Source organism: Microcaecilia unicolor, chromosome 1 (assembly GCF_901765095.1).
Source record: "Microcaecilia unicolor chromosome 1, aMicUni1.1, whole genome shotgun sequence".
In the NCBI taxonomy this organism is placed as follows: domain Eukaryota; kingdom Metazoa; phylum Chordata; class Amphibia; order Gymnophiona; family Siphonopidae; genus Microcaecilia; species Microcaecilia unicolor.
This window is the reverse complement of record NC_044031.1, coordinates 287,433,684-287,452,845: the sequence shown is the minus strand read 5'-3', so window position 1 is coordinate 287,452,845 and position 19,162 is coordinate 287,433,684. Positions and strand designations below refer to the sequence as shown.

General features: G+C 44.1%; 1 protein-coding gene across 3 annotated transcripts in view; it reads left to right on the top strand.

The window, feature by feature from the left end:
• Positions 1-18,828, top strand: part of RETREG1 (reticulophagy regulator 1) — a 94,218-nt gene extending 75,390 nt beyond the window's left edge. For all 3 annotated transcript variants that reach the window (XM_030207272.1, XM_030207282.1, XM_030207291.1), the window contains 4 exons: positions 7,398-7,535; positions 8,422-8,474; positions 13,369-13,495; positions 17,944-18,828. In XM_030207272.1, the coding sequence (XP_030063132.1) occupies positions 7,398-7,535; positions 8,422-8,474; positions 13,369-13,495; positions 17,944-18,398 (773 nt within the window). In that variant the 3' untranslated portion in view covers positions 18,399-18,828. The remainder of the gene's footprint in view (positions 1-7,397; positions 7,536-8,421; positions 8,475-13,368; positions 13,496-17,943) is intronic.
• Positions 18,829-19,162: the final 334 nt, after the last annotated feature.

The window sequence follows — 19,162 nt, the reverse complement described above, 5'->3', positions numbered from 1 at the left end:
CAGGACTCCCGCAACCCTGATTACTTTTTCCTGAGCTCTCAACACTGTTCCACCCGCTGCGGCTATATCAGTCCCAGGTATTTTGATATTTCTTCATAGTGCTGGCTTCTATTGCCTCCACTGGTAGCTTCTTTCTTGCATTGTCATCTTTTTTTGAAAATTTTATTTGTGTGTTCCTTACGAGACCCATTCTCAATCCAACTTTAAGGAAAATCCCAGTTACTACAAAGATTACAGCTTGATTACATTCTTTGTGGCTATTTACTGAAGCTAAGTAAAACCCTTAAAGGCATTTGAGTAGTCTATATTGGTCTGCGCTAAAGCTGGTCCCAAGATCTCATGGGTCTCTTCCAGCAAGATCCCATAACCCCCCTCCCACTGCTAAATATATCATTGTAAACTGTGCTTGCTTGGAAAGTTGGACACTGTATCAGAAAAAGTTAGCCAGCCTCGCTGACAGCTGCATAGCAGTTTCCAATGTTGTGTGAGGTTGTGAGCGCCACTGAACAAATAATGACCACAGATCCTGTCTGGTGACATGGATTTAATGTTCTTCAAATTCCGTGCCTTCTTTCTGGGTGTAGTTATGTGTGCTTTATTTACTGCGATGTCAAGCTGCTGTTCACTCAAATGACACTTGTAAAATTAATGAGCTGCTTGAAAAGGACATGTATTCAGGGCCGCCAAGAGAAAAAGCTGGGCCCAGGGCAAACAATCTTCAGGGCTCCGCTGCTACTCTCCCCCCCCCCCCCCGCCACCGCTGTCCTCCCGCAGCAGCGTATAAGAGCTATACCAGCTATGGGTCCTTCCTGCCGTGTCCCGCCTCCTGTGAAGTAACTTCCTGTTTCCACATAGGTAGGATGTGGCAGGAAGAAGGCCCAGTGGCCAGCAGCGCAGTCTGTTTTGATCGCTGGCGCTGGGCCCTCCTTGGAGGTTGGGCAAGGGGAATCTTGCCCCCTGCCCCTCTTCTTGGCAGTCCTGCATGTATTAGTTGACTGGGAAACAAATACAAGTATCTTAGGTGTCTTTTTTTACAGAGGTGTGGTAAAAAGTAGCTTTAGTACAACCTTACATGGGTTTTGCCTGCGCACTAAGACCATTTTTACCACAGCCCTAAAATGGCCGATTTTCTGTTTTTTTTTTTTTTTTTGTATTAATGGTCATGTGCTAATGTTGCCATTAGCGCATAGCCACTTAAAAAATTACCGCATGAGCTTTTGCCATCACCCAATTTGTAGGCAGTAAGGCTCACGCAGAATTCCTGCGCTAACCAATTAGCATGCTTACTGTCCGTTCCCAACACACCACCTCAAAAAATTTTAGCACCTATTTAATAGTGTACATTTGGCAGTTACTGCAGGATGCCTAAGCGCGTCCTACGGTACGCCATTATAAGCTGCGTTAGGCATGCATTAGCACCTAATAGAAACAAAGAACATGCACAAAGAGTCGGCGGTAGAGAGGCGTCAAGCTCATGTTCCAGGAATTATGCAGTAGCACAGGATTATGGATGATGTCCATTTGGCCCATTCAACGTGCTTGGTTATTCTGATCTGTACTACAAAGTGTGTTTGTTTGGATTTATCTGCTGCCTTTTAGAAGAAATTCACCCAAGTTGTACAGCAATTATAACCCAGACATAGGCAATAAACAAACGCAGCAGTAAAAATATTCAAATAACAGTACCCAATATGGCATAATATGCTACCTACAGTATCAACACAATACATTTTTAGATATCTTAATAGACAGCACAGAGTATTAATGGAGGTGGAACATACAGACCAGGCTTGTCCAATCTTTTTTTTTTTTATCGGGGGGGGGGGGGGGCACATTTTATATTTTGTAATATTTGGAGAGCCAAGACATACGTGTGCACGTGCACACTCACATTCTCTTTCTCATGTACCCCCTGTCAGCCTTCACCCAGTCTCTCTTTTTTTTTCTCTCATGTACCCCCCCCCCCCCCCCCCCCAGCCTTCAACCAGCCTCTTTCCCCTCACCTGGCAGATCCCTACACTGGGATCCCTGCTTCCCCACCACTACTGATCTATCTGTGAGCTTGAGCCACAAGCGCAGGAAGTTTGGGTTGGTCTTGAAACCACAAGACAACAATCCAAACTTCTGGCTCGGCACAGTTCAAGTTCATGGATAGACCAGTCGCAATGGGGAAGCAGGGATCCCGTGGTAGAAATCTGTGTTTCACCACAATTGCTGAGCTTCTGCAGGCCAAGAACATGCAATTAGTTGGGTTGGGTCTGGCCTATGGGCTGTAGGTTGGACAAGCCTGATATAGACAATTAAGACAGAGCAACAGGGGCTAGAAATAACAGTGACTAACTTAAGGAAAATTGCACATGGATTTAGAAGAGGTGCATGAAAATGATCTCGGCTAGAGTAGGAGTGGATAAGAGTCTTGCTACAGTACATGCAACTAGTGTTAGTCCTTGTGCGTGTGACAGCTAGTTGTTGCTTCTTCCATCAAAGATTTGGGAAAAGAGCTAGGCTTTCACCTGCTTCCTGTAGTAAAAATGCGCTTTGCCTAATGCAAGACTTTCTTATATTATATTCTAGTTGCTGGCCATAAAAACTTGACTTCTTATAGAAAATCATACCTTTCTAAGTCCAGATTTTCCCCACCTTTGTTGTCTGCTGTTTTGGGTACATGAGCATAGGCGATTCCATGCTTAATCCAATATGCAGGCCCTTCTCCAACCATACTTTACCACATAACTCTGTCATAATCTAAATAGCTACCAGAATTAGCACCACTGTTTTGCCTTATTGTTCAGCTACCTATCCATTGATGAGAAACATCCAATGCTCTTGGACACTGAACTGCCAAGGAGCACCACTGGGGGTCATCACCAATGCACAGCCTTGAGTCCCTGCCCTTCGGCTCTCACATCAAAGTTTAAATTTTCTTTGCTCTGGCCTGCCTCTCCTACATAGCAACAGCTCTGATATAAATCCCCAACTGTAACTCCTGAGGGCAATTGTAACACTGTTGATAAACTACGTCCTTCAAAAGAGCACCTGCACAAGATCTCAGATTTGCCATAGTTTATATTTAACCCGAGAAAGTCACAAAATAATTTATAAGGTGCATCACCCTCCCCAAGTCCCAGACAGGGTCTAAGAAGAGTAATATGTCATCCCCAAAGAGATGAAAGTTTTGTTCAGTATTACCAAGGCGAATGCCAGAAACACTGGGGTCCCCACCAAACTTCATCATCAGAGGCTCCAGCATCAAGATGAACAGAAATGGAGACAAGGGGCACCCCTGTCTAGTCCCCCTACACAGGGGAAATGGAGTCGTAAGAATCCCATTCAACAAGAGTTGGGCCTCCGGAACCAAATACAACACCCAGATCCACTAAACCCACCACCACCACCGATCCTGTACCGTTTCAGTATCTAGTACATATACGCCCAGTTGTCCCTACAAAGGGCAATTTCATCATCCAGGCTGACCAAAGCCTCCCTGGCCTCCCCCCAACCATACCCCTTAAAGTCAGCAGGGCATGATGAACGTTACTGTAGTAGAGGCATATCATCCCAGGACAAACCCTGTTTGATCTTCATGAATTAACTTGAGAATAGGCTCATTCAACCTGGACACCAAAATAGAAAGCAATAACTTAAGATCCTGATTAATAAGGGAGATAGGCTGATATGATCCTACTAGTTCTGCATCTTTTCCTGGTTTAGGAAGAAAGACAATATGGGCACAATTCTGGTACAGCCCCATGGAGCTCATAGGCGAGAACTCTGAAACATAGAGCACAAGGGTTCCACCATCAAATCCACCATCATCTTATAATAATCATTCCCAAACCCATCTAGGCCAGGAGACTTGGCGGATTTCAAATTTGTGAATAGCCTAAAGGATCTCCACCTCCATAATAGGGTGATCCAAGTGAGCCATGTCCCCAGGGGTGAGCTTTGGGAGATCTAATCCTGGAAAGAAACCATCCCTAAGCTCAATGTTAGAGACCTCACAACTATATAGTTACTGATAAAAATCCAAAAATGCTCACACAATCAGCGCATAGCCCGTCAAAACTTGGGACCCTGTCTGCACTTTAGAGACACACTTCCACACACGACTGGACCAAACAAAATTAGTCAAAAGCTTACCAGTATGATTCTCACATTTGTACAATTTGTATTTATAAAGTAGGATATTATATTTAGCCTTCTGAGCTAACAAAGCATCAAAATCCCTATGCAATTGATACGTTTCCCCCCGCTCCATAGCATTTAACATGGCAATATAGCGCTTATGTAACGAATGATATTGAATAGTAAGAACCAACGTCTGAGCATCTTTCTGCTTTTAAACAGAACTAATGTAAGAAATTATTTCCCCCCTCAACACAGCCATAACTGTTTCTCAGAAGGTAGTGGCCAAAACAGCCGCTGCTTTTCTCTTCCCCTTCCCACCATTCTCATCCAAAAAATCTTGCCACGCCTTCCATACATGTTGAAAAATACTATCTTGGCACCAAATTGGGCTCAACTTCCAAAAATGGGCAGTGGCACTGACACTAGACTGCAGATGCAACTCCAGAGCAGAGTGATCATTCAAAACAGATGGTATTATGTCAGTCAAGGCCAATGAGGGATAATCATAAAGAGATTCTGAAATAAAAAAAAATAATAATCAATTCTCATATATACATCATGGACCCGAGAGTAAAATGTAAAGTCAGTGTCCAAAGAGTGCATAGTACGCCAAGCATCGAAGAGTTTAAGGTGAGAAAGAAGGCAGTTCACCCCAAAATTGTAATGATTGTTCATAGGAGGACGGGATGGTTTACAGTCTACCAAAGGGTCCATCACAATGTTAAAATCCCCCCCCCCATCAGCAAAATAAAATAAGAGCCATGTTGACCCGACAACCCCAACAATTTGGAGAAGAAAGAATGATCGTACACATTGGGAACATAAATATTACCCAACAAGAGGTTTTTTTTCCCCTTAACCTCCCCACTACATAACAGCCCTGAGGGTCAGTCATCACCTTATGGGCAACAAAATCATCCCCTTTGGACCAAAATGGCCACGCCACATTGTATGCCATTAAAGGTAGAGGCCCACACCTCCTCCATTCAATTTCTTCACAATTTATTATGTTCAAAATCTGACAGGTGGGTTTCCTGGAGGACGGCAACCTCTATTGCCTCTTTTTTAAGAACATAAGCAATTTAGTCCTCTTAACCAGATAATGGATCCCATCAACAATTAAGAAAGAACTTTCAAGGAATCCATAACAATACAACAAAACACCACACACATATTACCAGATATCCAAGAAAAAATGGTGAGAGGGCCCCAGCCCAAACCCTCCCACCTACCATTACAGACCAGCCCAGCATGCAATCATAATACACAAATGTACCCCCACTGCACCACTCATGAACATAGCACTCTCCCCCACATACAGCCTCTAACATACACACTACAGTCATACATCCATGAACCATCTACAACCACACAACACACATACCCCCCCCCCCCCCCGGACCTACTACACTCAGACCAACTAAATCTACCCCCCCTTTTTTACAGGCGACAGCTACTAAGTGGCATCCCCATCAACCATAGTCCTGAGCAACTCCCCGTCCCCTCTATAAAATCAAAACAATAGAAAGGAAAGGAAAAATCCATGACTCAGAAACCAACAAAGCCACAGACATGAGCCCAGCAATCATTGTTAACAAGGTCCCCAGAGTACTTCCATCACAACAGGGAAACACAGGTATAAAGTGCAAACAGATAAGGGTGAAGGGCCTCCCCAAAATGTTGGGCCCAAGGCACCCCTCTGATAACCATGGTCCACCTCAAAGCAAGCAGGGAGGAGGACTCCCACCCCAAAATAGAGGACCTGGCTCTCAGGGCCAGAACAGCAAAGAGAATACTGAAAGGTACTTCACAGTCCCACAGGGCAGCAAAAACATAGTCACTCGGTTGCTTCCTGATGGTCCAATGTGTTGAGAAATTACTTCAGTTCAACCACAGTGGTATAGAGCTTGGCAGTGCCCTGATGGTAGACATGAACTCGTGCAGGATACTGCAGATCGAACCGTACACAGCGGTTAAAGAGTTGTGAGCAATAAGGCACAAATTCCTTTCTCTAAGCTGCTACACTCACCCCAAAATCCTCCAACTACAATAATTTATCACTCCAGAGCTCCAGGCCTTTCTTAGCATGATAAGCCCACAGCAGCGCCATCTTATCAGCATAGTTCAAAACATGAAAAATAACAGGGCAAGGCCTGGTGCCCTGAGCCGCATGCACTCCTAATTTATGGGCTCTCTCCACCACAATCTGAAGGTGCTCATCCTCAAGGCCCAGGCCATCAGGCAACTCCCATTTGCAGAATGCCAGCAGATCTTTCTCCTACACAGTCTCGGGGAGGCCAACGAACCATAGATTATTTTGCCGACTCTGATTTTCTTGTTCATCAATCTGGTCCAATAGGTCCACATTCCTGCATTGTAACTGAGCCACCTGCTCGCATAGTTGTTCCGTGGCCATTTCCTGTGCCTCAATACAGTGTGTTTTATCTGTGATTTTTGTAGCTCGTGAAGCCATACTGTCCTTTATTTCTTGCAAAGTTGTCTGGAACTGGGACAATTTATCCTGCAGCACCACAGAAACACACTAGGTCAACTGCTTTGCCACTTCATCACAAATGATGAGCACAGGCTGCTCGAGGCCATCTGCCATTTTGGTTGGGGTTAACTTCCCACGCTCAGAGGTCAGCCACTTCGATTTTGCACTCATAACTCCAAACAAAATGGCCCCGGTGGGAGCCTGGAGCAGTAAGCAAGGGTCCAACACTCGAGAAGTGGTTTATATTTGGGTCTCAGCTGGTCTCTGATGCCAAAAAAAGGGGGAATATAGGGGAAAGGAGTCAACAAGCTGCCCCAGGGTGAGTCCACTCGGTACCTGGTCATCACATGACTCTCGGCCAACCCTTTGGGTTCAAGGTGGATTACAGCATAAAAGAAAAAAAAAAGAAAAACATTTTAACTAATTATCTGAAGTGGCTGATATCAAATTCAATACAATATAAATAAGAATACACTGAAATGACCAAATAAATAAAACATAAAACAAACCCTCAACATCCTTCATGCCTCATACCACATAAAATTGTATCTCTAACCACCAGAAGCCTTCAAATCTCTTAAGATTCCACTTACAATCATCCAATGCCCAATATCAGTTCTATCCAAAACTCCCTAATCAGTTGGAAGATTAGTATCTTGGCTCCACTCATCATACGCCATACCCTGTTTTTTGTGATTTTTGAGACAGGGACAACAACAAGAAAACCCTCTTTTACATATTATTTAATTTGATATATTTTGTTTTTCTATTACAGTATTGTGTGCCTTTGTATATCCACTGATTAAATGTAACGAATTTGGACAAAACATCTACAACAGGATCAAGCCTGCTCTACCATCGCTGGATTTTGGATTCAGAAATTACTTCCACCGAATGAGTAAAGAGAGATCGGGTAACTTCACATTTCTTGGTTTGCCTGAAACGTTTTCCAGTCAGCCTGGCTTCAGCTCTCAGATTCTCCTGTTTTCCTTTGTTTTAAAGTCTGCATTGTATGGATTTGACAGATTTATAGACCCTCAGCATTGGTGCAAATGAAAGAGAAAGTGCCACCAAAGTGGTTTCCGCCATTTCCTCCCTCCAGTTTCTTTCTCACCTTGTTAACCTTGTGTACTATAGATATTTTCAGAATAGATGGCGCTTCTAATGTTCATTTGCAGAAAGAGCTTTGGTGCCATTTCAGCTGAACTCAAGGCAAGTCCCAGGCCCAACATCACTCTTTCTGGTGTTCTTATCCATTTGCAGGCTACATTCTGCCACATATAGGTGGCAGAAAGTGTCTAAGGACAGAGGGATGGAAGCAGCTTTTAATTCCAGCACTCCATTGCTCAAACCAAGTGTCCTATGAGGGCTGTTTTCTTAGCTTTATATGCACAGTATTTCACAACACATGTATATTTTCCCCCTCTTTGGAGAGGCATTCCTGGGATAGGAGTGTCTGTTGGTGGTAGGGGAAAGGATTGGACTATAATGCAGGTAAACTGTATTTTCAAGTCTACCTGCATTATTTTCTTTGCTGACTCTAGCTATATGAAGAGAGAGAGCAAAGGTCTGTGAGTTTAAAGTACTCCCGCACTTTGCACAAAAGAAGACAGTGTAAAAATCTCTCTCTGTACCCAAGTCCTCCTCTGCTGGAATTAAAGGTTATTCATCCACTCTGTCTATGATATAAATAAAGTATATAGGCATCTGTAACAGAATTTAGGAAATGTAATTAGATCATGACAGTATATGTGGAAGTATTTCAAGAGTAACCGTCCTTCCTTTTTCACATCCACCAGAAAACCCAGAAGTCGATGAGAGCGAGTTGGATTTATCAACCCTATGTGCCGAGGTAAAAAAAACAAAAAAAAGGTTTTTGGCATGTGCATCTTTGTTAGTTGTCAAAATGCAGGAGAATTGGATTACCTCACAGGGTAGGCAACTCTTTCCTTTGAGGTCTACATAGAGGTCTGGTGCTTGGGGTAACCAAGATATGCAAATTAACTCAATTCTTGTCCAAATATATGGAACTATACTGATGAATGGACACTTCTGGTTATCCTGAAAAACAGACTAGTTTGTGTCTTTTAATTTTGAGCACTGTAGTTGCCTACCCCAGACTGCAGTTTATATTGAAATAATGCAGAGCTTGATCAGTTTTTTTTAATGTGTAAGGACAGGTGTTCCATAGTTAACCGAGAATTCCCACTACATCAGAAGACAGTGTCATGAGGTACTAACCCATGATGCTACTGACAGTAAGAGAGATATGAAGCAAAGCCCCAAAACAATAACTAAATGGGGAAACTGCACTTACCTCATCCCTACAGATTTCGCAGAAAGGTGGCATAGCTCCACTCTGCCGCCCTTCATTCCATTGTAAAGGACATGGTTATTATAAGCTGTCAGATGGTCAAAAAGCAGGGATTGATTTGTAATCAGATTTGCAGTAGGTTAGATACCCTGAAAGATGTTGAAAATATGAGGAGAGAGACCTAGTAAATCTGGAGGAAGAGTCTAGAATCTGGCAGCTAAGATTTAATGCTAAAAAAAAACAAACAAAAAAACCCCTTGCAGGATCATGCATTTGGTCAGCAAAAATCTAAGGAAGTGGTACGTAATAGGTAGTGAAGATATTCTTTCCACAAAAAAAAAAAGAATGCGGTCCATAGCTGATCATATCTGATCTTGAGGTGGTTAAGCAGGTAGATAAAAGAAGAAAAAAAAAGCAAAACAAAAGGATATTTGGGTGCATAGGGAGAGGAATTACTAATAAGCAAAAGGAGATGATAGTGCCTCTATATAAGTTTTGGTGATATCCTAATACTGTGTGTACTTCTGGAGACCACACCTTCAAAGGACATAAACTGAATTGAGTCACTCCAGAATGCAGTTACTAAAATGTTCAGTGGTCATCTGCCTATGGTCAATGGACTAAAGATCAGTGGCATAGCCATACCCAGTATTTTGGATGGGCCCAGAGTTAACTTAGATGGGCCCATAGATGCCACGCCACCCTCTCCTCCCATCGGAGATATAAAAATGAATTATATTTTTTTTCACTTACCCTACATTAACATATCTCCTCTGCGGCGTCCCAGCATCTGCCCGCCCATAGCTGAACCTCATCCCTCTCCAGTGTACTTTACAGGCGCCCTCGGTGGCTGCAGTGATTCATTATTACTGCCTTTGCCGGCCCCGTAGGCTTCCATCAGCTGGGTTCCACCAGACAGGAACCAGGAAATGATGTCAGTGAATGCAGGACCCGTCCAATGAAAACCTATGGGGCCAGCACAGGCAGCAATAGTGAATCACTGAAGGTGCCGGGGATACCTGCAAGGTACACTAGGGAGGGATGGGGTTCAGCAATGGGTGGGCAGATGCTGGGATACTGCGGAGGAGAGATCTTGATGTGGGGTGCTGCCACTAGATGGGCCAAGAATCGGTGGGCCTGTGCCCACCCATAGCTATGCCACTGCTAAAGATCTAAATATATATGCTGCAGACCCAACAAAACATGGCTTGATACATTGATACAATGCAGGATCACTTTTAATGTACATATTACATCGTAAACCCGATATACTACAGATTCACTTCTAATACTGTCCAATATATTGGACCCCAACATCATCTACATTGAGTCCACAATGTATATCCTATAGAAAAGACAGGATGGGGGAGTTTTCATAGATATATTTAAATATTTCCAAGGTATAAATACAGATGTTCCAAAACCTCCTTCTAGTGAAAGAGGCCTTCCTCAAGAGGTCATAAGATAAGAGTGAAAGGGGATAGACTCAGGAGTAATTAAGGAAATATCTCTTTATGGAAAGGGTGGTAGATACATGGAACCGTCTCTTAGTGGTGGAGGCATTCAAGATGAGAACAGTTTCTGAATTCAAGAAAGCATGGGACAAGCACAGGAGATCTCTGAGAGAAAGACGGGATTGTGGAGATGAGCATTTAGGGGAAATTTTTTAACAGGGTCCTTAGGGGGAAAAGTAAAAAGGTGACATATTTAAACTTGTCAATTTCCTTTCCTTGAATCCTACCAGACTAGTCCAGACAGGTAGATTATGGCTCTCTGCCAGCAGATGGAGACAAAAAAAAAGAGCTCAGAGCTAACTGCATTGTACTTATAGGTCTGGTGCTGCCTTCCACTCTTCACTACGTCTGTGTCAAAACTAAGAATCTAGAATAACTCTTCAAAGAAAAAAAAAAACCTGTTTTGTTTGAGCTTCTAAAATACTGTCAAACCCAATCCTAATTCAGGCAAAAAATATTTCCTTGGTCAATAACCCAGAGACAAGAGAAGACTCCACCAAGGGTAAAATTAGTCCCAAATAACTTTTTTGCTTTTCTGGATGAATTCTGAACTATAGGAGCCAGCTCTGTGGGTGCTTGAGCACCCCCAATATTGAACAAACTCTTTGTCCAAGGAGAGGCAATGTCCAATGGGTTTAGCATCCCTAATAATTTTGAAAAGTTGGCTCCTATGGTCGGGTAGGATTCTAGTAAAGCAGGTATAAATTTGTGCATATATGTGTTGGTAAGAATGTGGACTTGCTAAACCAGTCCTCTAGACTAGTGGTTCTGAATTTTTTTCAGTTGGGACATACTTAATGGGCGTTGTTCGCATATGTGACACACCCCATATATGACTCTCATGGACCTTTGATCTGATACAGTATGGCACTTCTTATGAATTAACCCCCTAATTCTCTAAAAGTCGCCAAAAATTGCATGTGATTTGAAAAAGGGGGCGTAGAAATGGGAGGGTTATGGGTGGAACAGAAGCATTCCCAAAATTAACATGGGTTGTTTTAGAATAATAGGGATATGTGCCTAATGTAGGCGCATACATTTACATCACGTTTCAGTTGGTGGAAATGGCCGTGCCTAAAGTTAGGCACGATTCCCAAGCTTAAGCGCTATTCTATAAACCACACCTAACTTTAAGCGTGGTTTATAGAATACTGCTTTTTTGGTCCCAATTCTTTTTTTTTTTGCACCAATACAGTGCATGTCGGATAAGTGCATGCTCTGTTTAATTGCATGCCATACTTCGGTCCCGTTTTTGGCACCATCAATTTCTATGGGGAGAAACTTCGGCTTAGCTTACCACTGATAAGTGCAAGATTCACTTATATGCATGGTTTAAGACCGCTCCTCTGCAGGAAAGACTCCGCATACGCGCACGCACGGAATATGGAAGCCAATTGGCATGTGACAAAGGGGCAATAAATTTGAAATCTCATTGGTTAATTGCCACAGGCAGAATAAGCGAAAGAAAGTTGTTAGAGTGTACACTGGAGTCGTCATCGTTGCCACGCAACTGTAAGACTTTAACACTGGCTGAACGAATAGAAGTTCTTAAAAAAATTAGAAAACAAAGTCAAGCATCTATTGCTAAAGAATATGGTGTCAATCCCAGTCAAATTTCACGTATCTTGAAGCAGAAAGATCAGCTTCTGGAATACTGGCAAAACAATACAAATCCACACAGGAAACATAAACGGGTGGGAAAAGCTGAGGATGTAGAAGATGCTCTTCGGTGGTTTTCTCAAGTCAGGAGCAGACAGTTTATTTATTTATTTTTGTTACATTTGTACCCCGCACTTTCCCACTCATGGCAGGCTCAATGCGGCTTACATATTGTATACAGGTACTTATTTGTACCTGGGGCAATGGAGGGTTAAGTGACTTGCCCAGAGTCATAAGGAGCTGCCTGTGCGTGAAGTGGGAATCGAACTCAGTTCCTCAGTTCCCCAGGACCAAAGTCCACCAGCCTAACCACTAGGCCACTCCTCCACTCCAGAAAGTTCATCTTCTTTGCCTCCATCTGCTGGTAAGGTAGTGTAATCCTTCAGTCTGGACTGGTCTAGCAGGATTCAAGAAAAGGAATTATCAGATAAGACTAAATTTTACCATAATGTTTTGGCCCAGTAGATTCCTCCTGCTTATTTGGGGAACCATCCTCTATGGAGCTGTTTTGTCATGAGCTTTCATTTGCAGATACCTGGTTTTCAGTTTTATAGTCTTCCCTCGACAGCTTAGCCCAACTACTGTGGAGATTGTCCTTCATCGGTTTCTTCCAGAAACTGAGGCATATACCCAAAGACTAGCTACTAGGCATTTCTGCTATGCAGTGATGGAGACTCCTTCCCTTCCTCCAACCCCTTGGGCTGTCTGCACACCGTCTACATCATCTACAGCCCCAGACCTGCATGGCAGTCTCTACAACTTTTCAATCTGTTTATTATATGGTGTGTGTTCCTATATGGTTCATAGTTCACTTTATTTGATATACTACTAACCATTAATACATATCTTAGTGGTTTGTTTAAAAATAAATATATAGAGAGGAGAAATCCAGAAAAGCTGTTTTAAAGAGATGGAGAAGACACTTTTGGAGGCCTAGGTTACAAAGATTAGTCCAAATCTGGTGGGGGAGGGTAGAAGATATATAAGGGGCAACTAGATAAGAGACAGGAGAGGGGAAAGGATGGGGAAAAGAGACAGGACCTAAACAGTTAGGATAGAGGCAGAAAGTGTACAAGGTATATATTACAGGGCCCTTTAGGCTGGGGAGAGAGCCTCAGTAAAGTAATAAGTCTTCAGCTTTTGTTATATAAGTTTTGAACTCGCTGCCATTTTTATCTGGCACAACAGGTCACTAACTACTGTAAAGTATTCAGGTTTATGCATTACCTTGTAACATCATTAAAATTTTCTCTGTTTAGGTCAGTCCCTTGGTTGCTGCTAGAGAGCTCTCAGTGTCAGATACAGAACCATCAGAAGTACGTTGGATTGAAAATGGGACATTTAATTTATCAGAAGGCCACACGCCACTGACAAAGACATGTGATGGTATGTCTATGTACTGTAAGCTGAACAAAGCAGGATATGATGACACAGTTCTCGCTAGTGTTGTTGATGCTCATTTATGGCTCAAATTTCAAGAGTTAGGCACCTAAATCAACCGCCTTGCTCTCCTGCTTTAACTAATGGGTACTGCCTTGTTCCTCATTCAAGGAACCCTCACAGCAGGGCTCTTCTGGCCAACACCATCTGCATAGCCAACCGGGACCTTTCCATAGCACAAGTTTGGTCTCTGTCCTTCCATACTGCTTGTTACAGCCAAGGAGTCACCATGTCAGTATGGGGACTGAGCAATGGGTTCAAGTTGCCCTGGTTACTATCCTCACTTGGCTCTCCTGAGCTGACATAAATATGTAAGTACATCAGTACATAAGTATTGCCATACTGGGAAAGACCAAAGGTCCATCAAGCCCAGCATCCTGTTTCCAACAGTGGTCAATCCAGGTCACAAATACCTGGCAAGATCCCAAAAAAGTACAAAACATTCTATACTGCTTATCCCAGAAATAGTGGATTTTCCCCAAGTCCGTTTAATAATGGTCTATGGACTTTTCCTTTAGGAAGCTGTCCAAACCTTTTTAAAACTCTGCTAAGCTAACCGCATTTACCACATTCTCTGGCTACGAATTCCAGAGTTTAATAACATGTTGAGTGAAGAAAACTTTTTTCCAGATTCGTTTCAAATTTACTACATTATAGCTTCATCGCATGCCCCCTTGTCCTAGTATTTTTGGAAAGCGTAAACAGACGCTTCACATCTACCCGTTCAACTCCACTCCCAGGGAGTCTGAGCTTGCTTACCTGGTTGGGATATAGAGTTGCACAGTGACCCACTCTTATGGGGAAACGTTTGGCCATTTTGTTTTTGAACTTTCGTTCTAGTATAGGTGACAGTTCTGTGGATGCAGCAGGTACTTGAGCATAAGCACCTCCCCCCCTCCAGTACAGTATTGAGCGGACACATTCAGTATCCTAAGAGATGTAATTTATGTTGAATTTAGCACCCACCATTGTTTTGGAACGTTGGCTCTATACATCCCAGTGCAGTGCGGTAATTAGACTCCTGCTTTTTTTTTTTTATTTGCATTTGAAATCAGCAAAAGAAAGGGAAACTCAAGAATAAAAAACAAAAATCCATCAGTTTGGATAGTAGTGAAGAATATACAATCTGTTATCCAATTAAAATGTTTTCTTTGATAGTGTAATCCTAGATTTGGCAAAACAAAAAAAAATCAACAAACAAGATGGACTTTCTATGGTTAAAAAAAGAAACTTAAGACGTGCATGAGATCTCTCGAGCAAGAGACTAGGTCACTTGACAATTCCTGCAGGTAAGGGGTGGGCAGAAAGCAGGGGCAGAGTTCTTCAGGAAAGTACTAGCCTCTGGTGAGCTATTACGTTGGGGATGCAGGACTTCAGGCCTCAAGTGCTGTAAACAGGTCAGGTTCCCAGGATATCCCTAATGAATATGCATCCCTAAAGAAGTAACTACAAAATCTCTTTTCTATACACTTTTATTTGCTTTCAAAAATATTCTTTAAAAAAAAATCCTATAATTCCAATACAGTTTCCCTTTGCTGATTATATCAAATCCACTCATACCCACTCTCACAATCATTCACCCTCTACCCAAACTAAAATACTGCCACTACTCCCTAATGAATATGCATGAGCAGTGCTTTTTTTGTAGAAAAAAAGGTGTCGGTACTCATTATGGGCGGGGTCACCACATATGACTCCACCCCTGTTTTAGCCACACCCCTTATACCAGCCATGGTGCATATAAACAGACATCATTGAAAATATTATACTAGTATTGGAGAGAAAAATAACGTGATTTTTTTTCATTATAAATAATTTCTGTAAGCTGTTACAGCTCCAGTATACCCAGTGCAAAATAAGACAGCAGATGTAAATTCTCAAATTGGACATATTCCAAACACTAAAATGAAAATAAAATGATTTTTTCTACCTTTGTTGTCTGGTGACTTTGTTTTTCTATCCATATTGGTCTCAGTCTCTGATTCTGCTGCTCTCTATCTGTTCTCTTAACTCCGTTTCCAGGGCTTCCTTTCCATTTATTTCTTTACTTTCCTCCTTTCTTCTTCATTTCTTGCCCTACATCCATAAGTAAAAGCTGGGTCCTCCTCCGTGGAATTGACTGGAGGATGTATAACGTGGATCCAGCTTTTGCCTATTTTTCTCCATCCATGTGCAGTTTTTCTCCTCTCTTCCCTTTCCCTAATCTCCATCCATATGCATCTTCTTCTTTTTCCTTTCCTCCCCTCCATCCATGTCCAGCACTTCTCCTTTCTCCATCCATGTCCAGCATTTCTCCTCTCTCTTCACTCCCCTGTATCCATATAAAGCAATATTTCTCTCTCCCCTCTCCTCCATCCAAGTCCAGCATTTCTCCTCTCTCCCCGCCAACTCCTCCATCCATCCATGTCCAGCAATTCTCCTCTATCTCCTGCTCTCCTCTCCATCCATTTCCAGCATTTCCTCTCTATCCCCTGCCATCCATGTGCATCTCCTTCCTGTCTTCCCTCCCCTCCATCCATGTCCAGCATGTCTCTTCTCTCCCCTGCCCTCCCCTCCCATGTCCAGCGATTCTCCTCTCTCCCCTTCCCTCCCCTCTCCTCTCATCCATGTCCAATGATTCTCCTCTCTCCCCTGCCCTCCCCTTCATCCATTTTCAGTGAATCTCTCTTCGCTACCTCCCCTCCCATCCATGTCCAGTATGTCTCCTCTATCCTCTGCCCTCCCCTTTCATCCATGTCCAGTGATTCTCCTCTCCCCTCCCCTCCATGTCCAGTGATTCTCCTCTCTTCCCTGCCCTCCCCTCCCATCCATGTCCAGCAATTCTCTCTTCCCTGCCCTCCCCTCCCATCCATGTCCAGCATGTCTCCTCTCTCCCCTGCCCTCACCTCTCATCCATGTCCGGTGATTCTCCTCTGCCCCCTGTCCTCCCCTCCCATCCATGTCCGGTGATTCTCCTCTCCCCTGCCTTCCCCTCTGATCCATGTCCAGCGATTCTCCTCTCTCCCCTTCCCTCCCCTCTCATCCATGTCCAACGATTCTCCTGTCTCCCCTGCCCTCCCCTTCCATCCATGTCCAACGATTCTCCTCTCTCCCCTGCCCTCTCCTTCCATCCATGTCCAGCGAATCTCTCTTCGCTGACCTCCCCTCTCATCCATGTGCAGCGATTCTCCTCTGCCCCTTCCTCCCCTGCCATCCTTGTCCAGTGATTCTCCTCTCTCCCCTGCTCTCCCCTCTCATCCATGTGCAGCGATTCTCCTCTGCCCCCTGGCCACCCCTGCCATCCATGTCCAGTGATTCTCCTCTGCCCCCTGGCCACCCCTGCCATCCATGTCCAGTGATTCTCCTCTCCTCTGCCCTCCCCTCTCCTCCATGTACAGCGATTCTCCTCTCTCCCCTGCCCTCCCCTCTATATCCAGTAATTCTCTCTTTCCTGCCCTCTCCTCCCATTCATGTCCAGCGATTCTCCTCTCTCCCCCCTGCCCTCCCCTCCCATCCATGTCCAGCGATTCTCCCCTGCCCTCCCCTCCATGTCCAGTGATTCTCCTCTCTCCCCTGCCCTTCCCTCTCATCCATGTCTAGCGATTCTCCTCTGCCCCCTGTCCTCCCTTGCCATCCATGTCCAGCGATTCTCCTCTCTCCCCTGCCCTCCGGCCCCTCCATGTCCAGTGATTCGTTCAAACCTCAGCCACCCCGCCCTCCCTCAGCTCCCCGACTTTTCCTTGAAATCTTTAATTTACCCGAAGTCACGGTGAACCGGCAGTAAAAACAGCTGGCAGGCTGGCAGGCAGGCAGGCTTGCCTCCTCGTCGCTTCCCTTCCCTCTCAGCACGTCCCGCCCTCGCGGAAAGGAAATTACATCAGAGGAAGGCGGGACACGCTGAGAGGGAAGGGAAGCGACGAGGAGGCAAGCCTGCCTGCCAGCCAGCTGTTTTTACTGCCAGTTCACCGCGACTTCGGGTAAATTGAAGATTTCAAGGAAAGTCGAGGAGCTGAGGGGGGGGGGGGGGGGAGCATGGGTGCACGAACGGAAGGGAGCGGGCAGGTGAGCCGGACCTCACAAAAAAGGTGCCGGTATGCTGTACCGGTGCGTACCGGCACAAAAAAAGCACTGTGCATGAGATAGATTTGCATACAGTGGAGATAATATGCATGCAGATCTGTCTCATGCATATTCATTAGGAATATCCTGGAAACCTGAGTTGTTTGCAACTTTGCATCACTCAAGGCCTTGAACTCCTGCATCCCTGTATTAGGTCAACCAGGCCTGGCAGGGAACATAAATATTGTAATTTTTCCCTTCTTGTTCAGAATGTGTTTAGAAGCATCTTATGCTTTAGTGGCATGTCACTTAGGAGGGCATTGTTGACCATATGTTTGTGCTGATTGCTTTTCTAGATTTTGATCGACGTAGTGACCAGGAAGAAGCATTTGTCAGAAACCTGGCCAATTTCCCCTCACTGGACACAGGGACCAATGATGACGACTCTAGCCTGGGCCTTCTTCTACAAGGCCCTGGAGATAAAGCATCTGAGGAGAATGATCACAGGCAGACAGCTGCAGGCCTCTACTCCCCCATGTCCAGTGACCAGGCCTTGCACTTAGCTAGTGACATGGTGGCCGCAGCGGTAACGGCAGCCGTCAGGGAGCAGCTGCAGTCTGCTCTTCAGCGGCAGGCACCAACTGCTGAGGACTCTGATACGGACGAAGAAGACGACTTTGAATTGCTTGACCAATCAGAACTGGAGCAGATGGAGAAGGAATTGGGATCGGCCGAGGGTCAAGAAGTGCCACAGGAAAACATTGACAAGAAGCCCTCCAGTTTCCTGTCACATCTACTGGGAGGCCACTAAGCACTAACTCTTTTCCCCCCACCTTGGTGACACTGTGGAATCAAAATACACAAAAGCAAACCAACCACATGCAAAACAAACAGAATGATTGGTAAAATCTATGATCTGCATCTTTTGATCTCTTCCTTCTTCTAGAGTCTGCCGTAATGTCCTCTTTGTATATGTGAATGTGTCATGAGCTGAGTGGATAGCTGTCAGCTGGCAAGGAAAGATTGTTAGCTTTGGTATAGTAGCATGGTTGCAGATTGATGTACAATCTTTAAGATGGTGTTTGTTGCAAGATGGAAATAAGTTGCCAAAAGTTATAAGTGGTATGGAGATGGAGTTCTTCAGCCAAGCTGCTTGCCACATCTCCAACATAGAAGTGTGGCAGTCATGTTCACCTTCCCTTCTTTCTTTCTCCTATTCTAGTAGATTCAAGGTTTGTTATAAAAAAAAAAAAAAAAAAACAATTCTCCTGATATCCAGTGCTATTTAACCAGTCAGGAATGGCTCTAGGCTGGTTAAATAGCATTTAGCCGGTTAGCCGCTAATATTTAGCAGGAGATAGCCTGTTACTTCCACTGAATATTTGCGGTTAGAGCGTAATGGCTATATCATGGATATTCAAGTGCTGGCTGGCTAAGTCTAGTGGGCAAATCAGACCGCATACATAGGAGTCCTATCTTTGCCTGTAATTAACTTAACTAGCCAGTGCTGAATATTTACATAGCTGGTTAAGTTAGAGCCGGCCAAAAAAAACCCTGGATATTCAATGCCAGTTA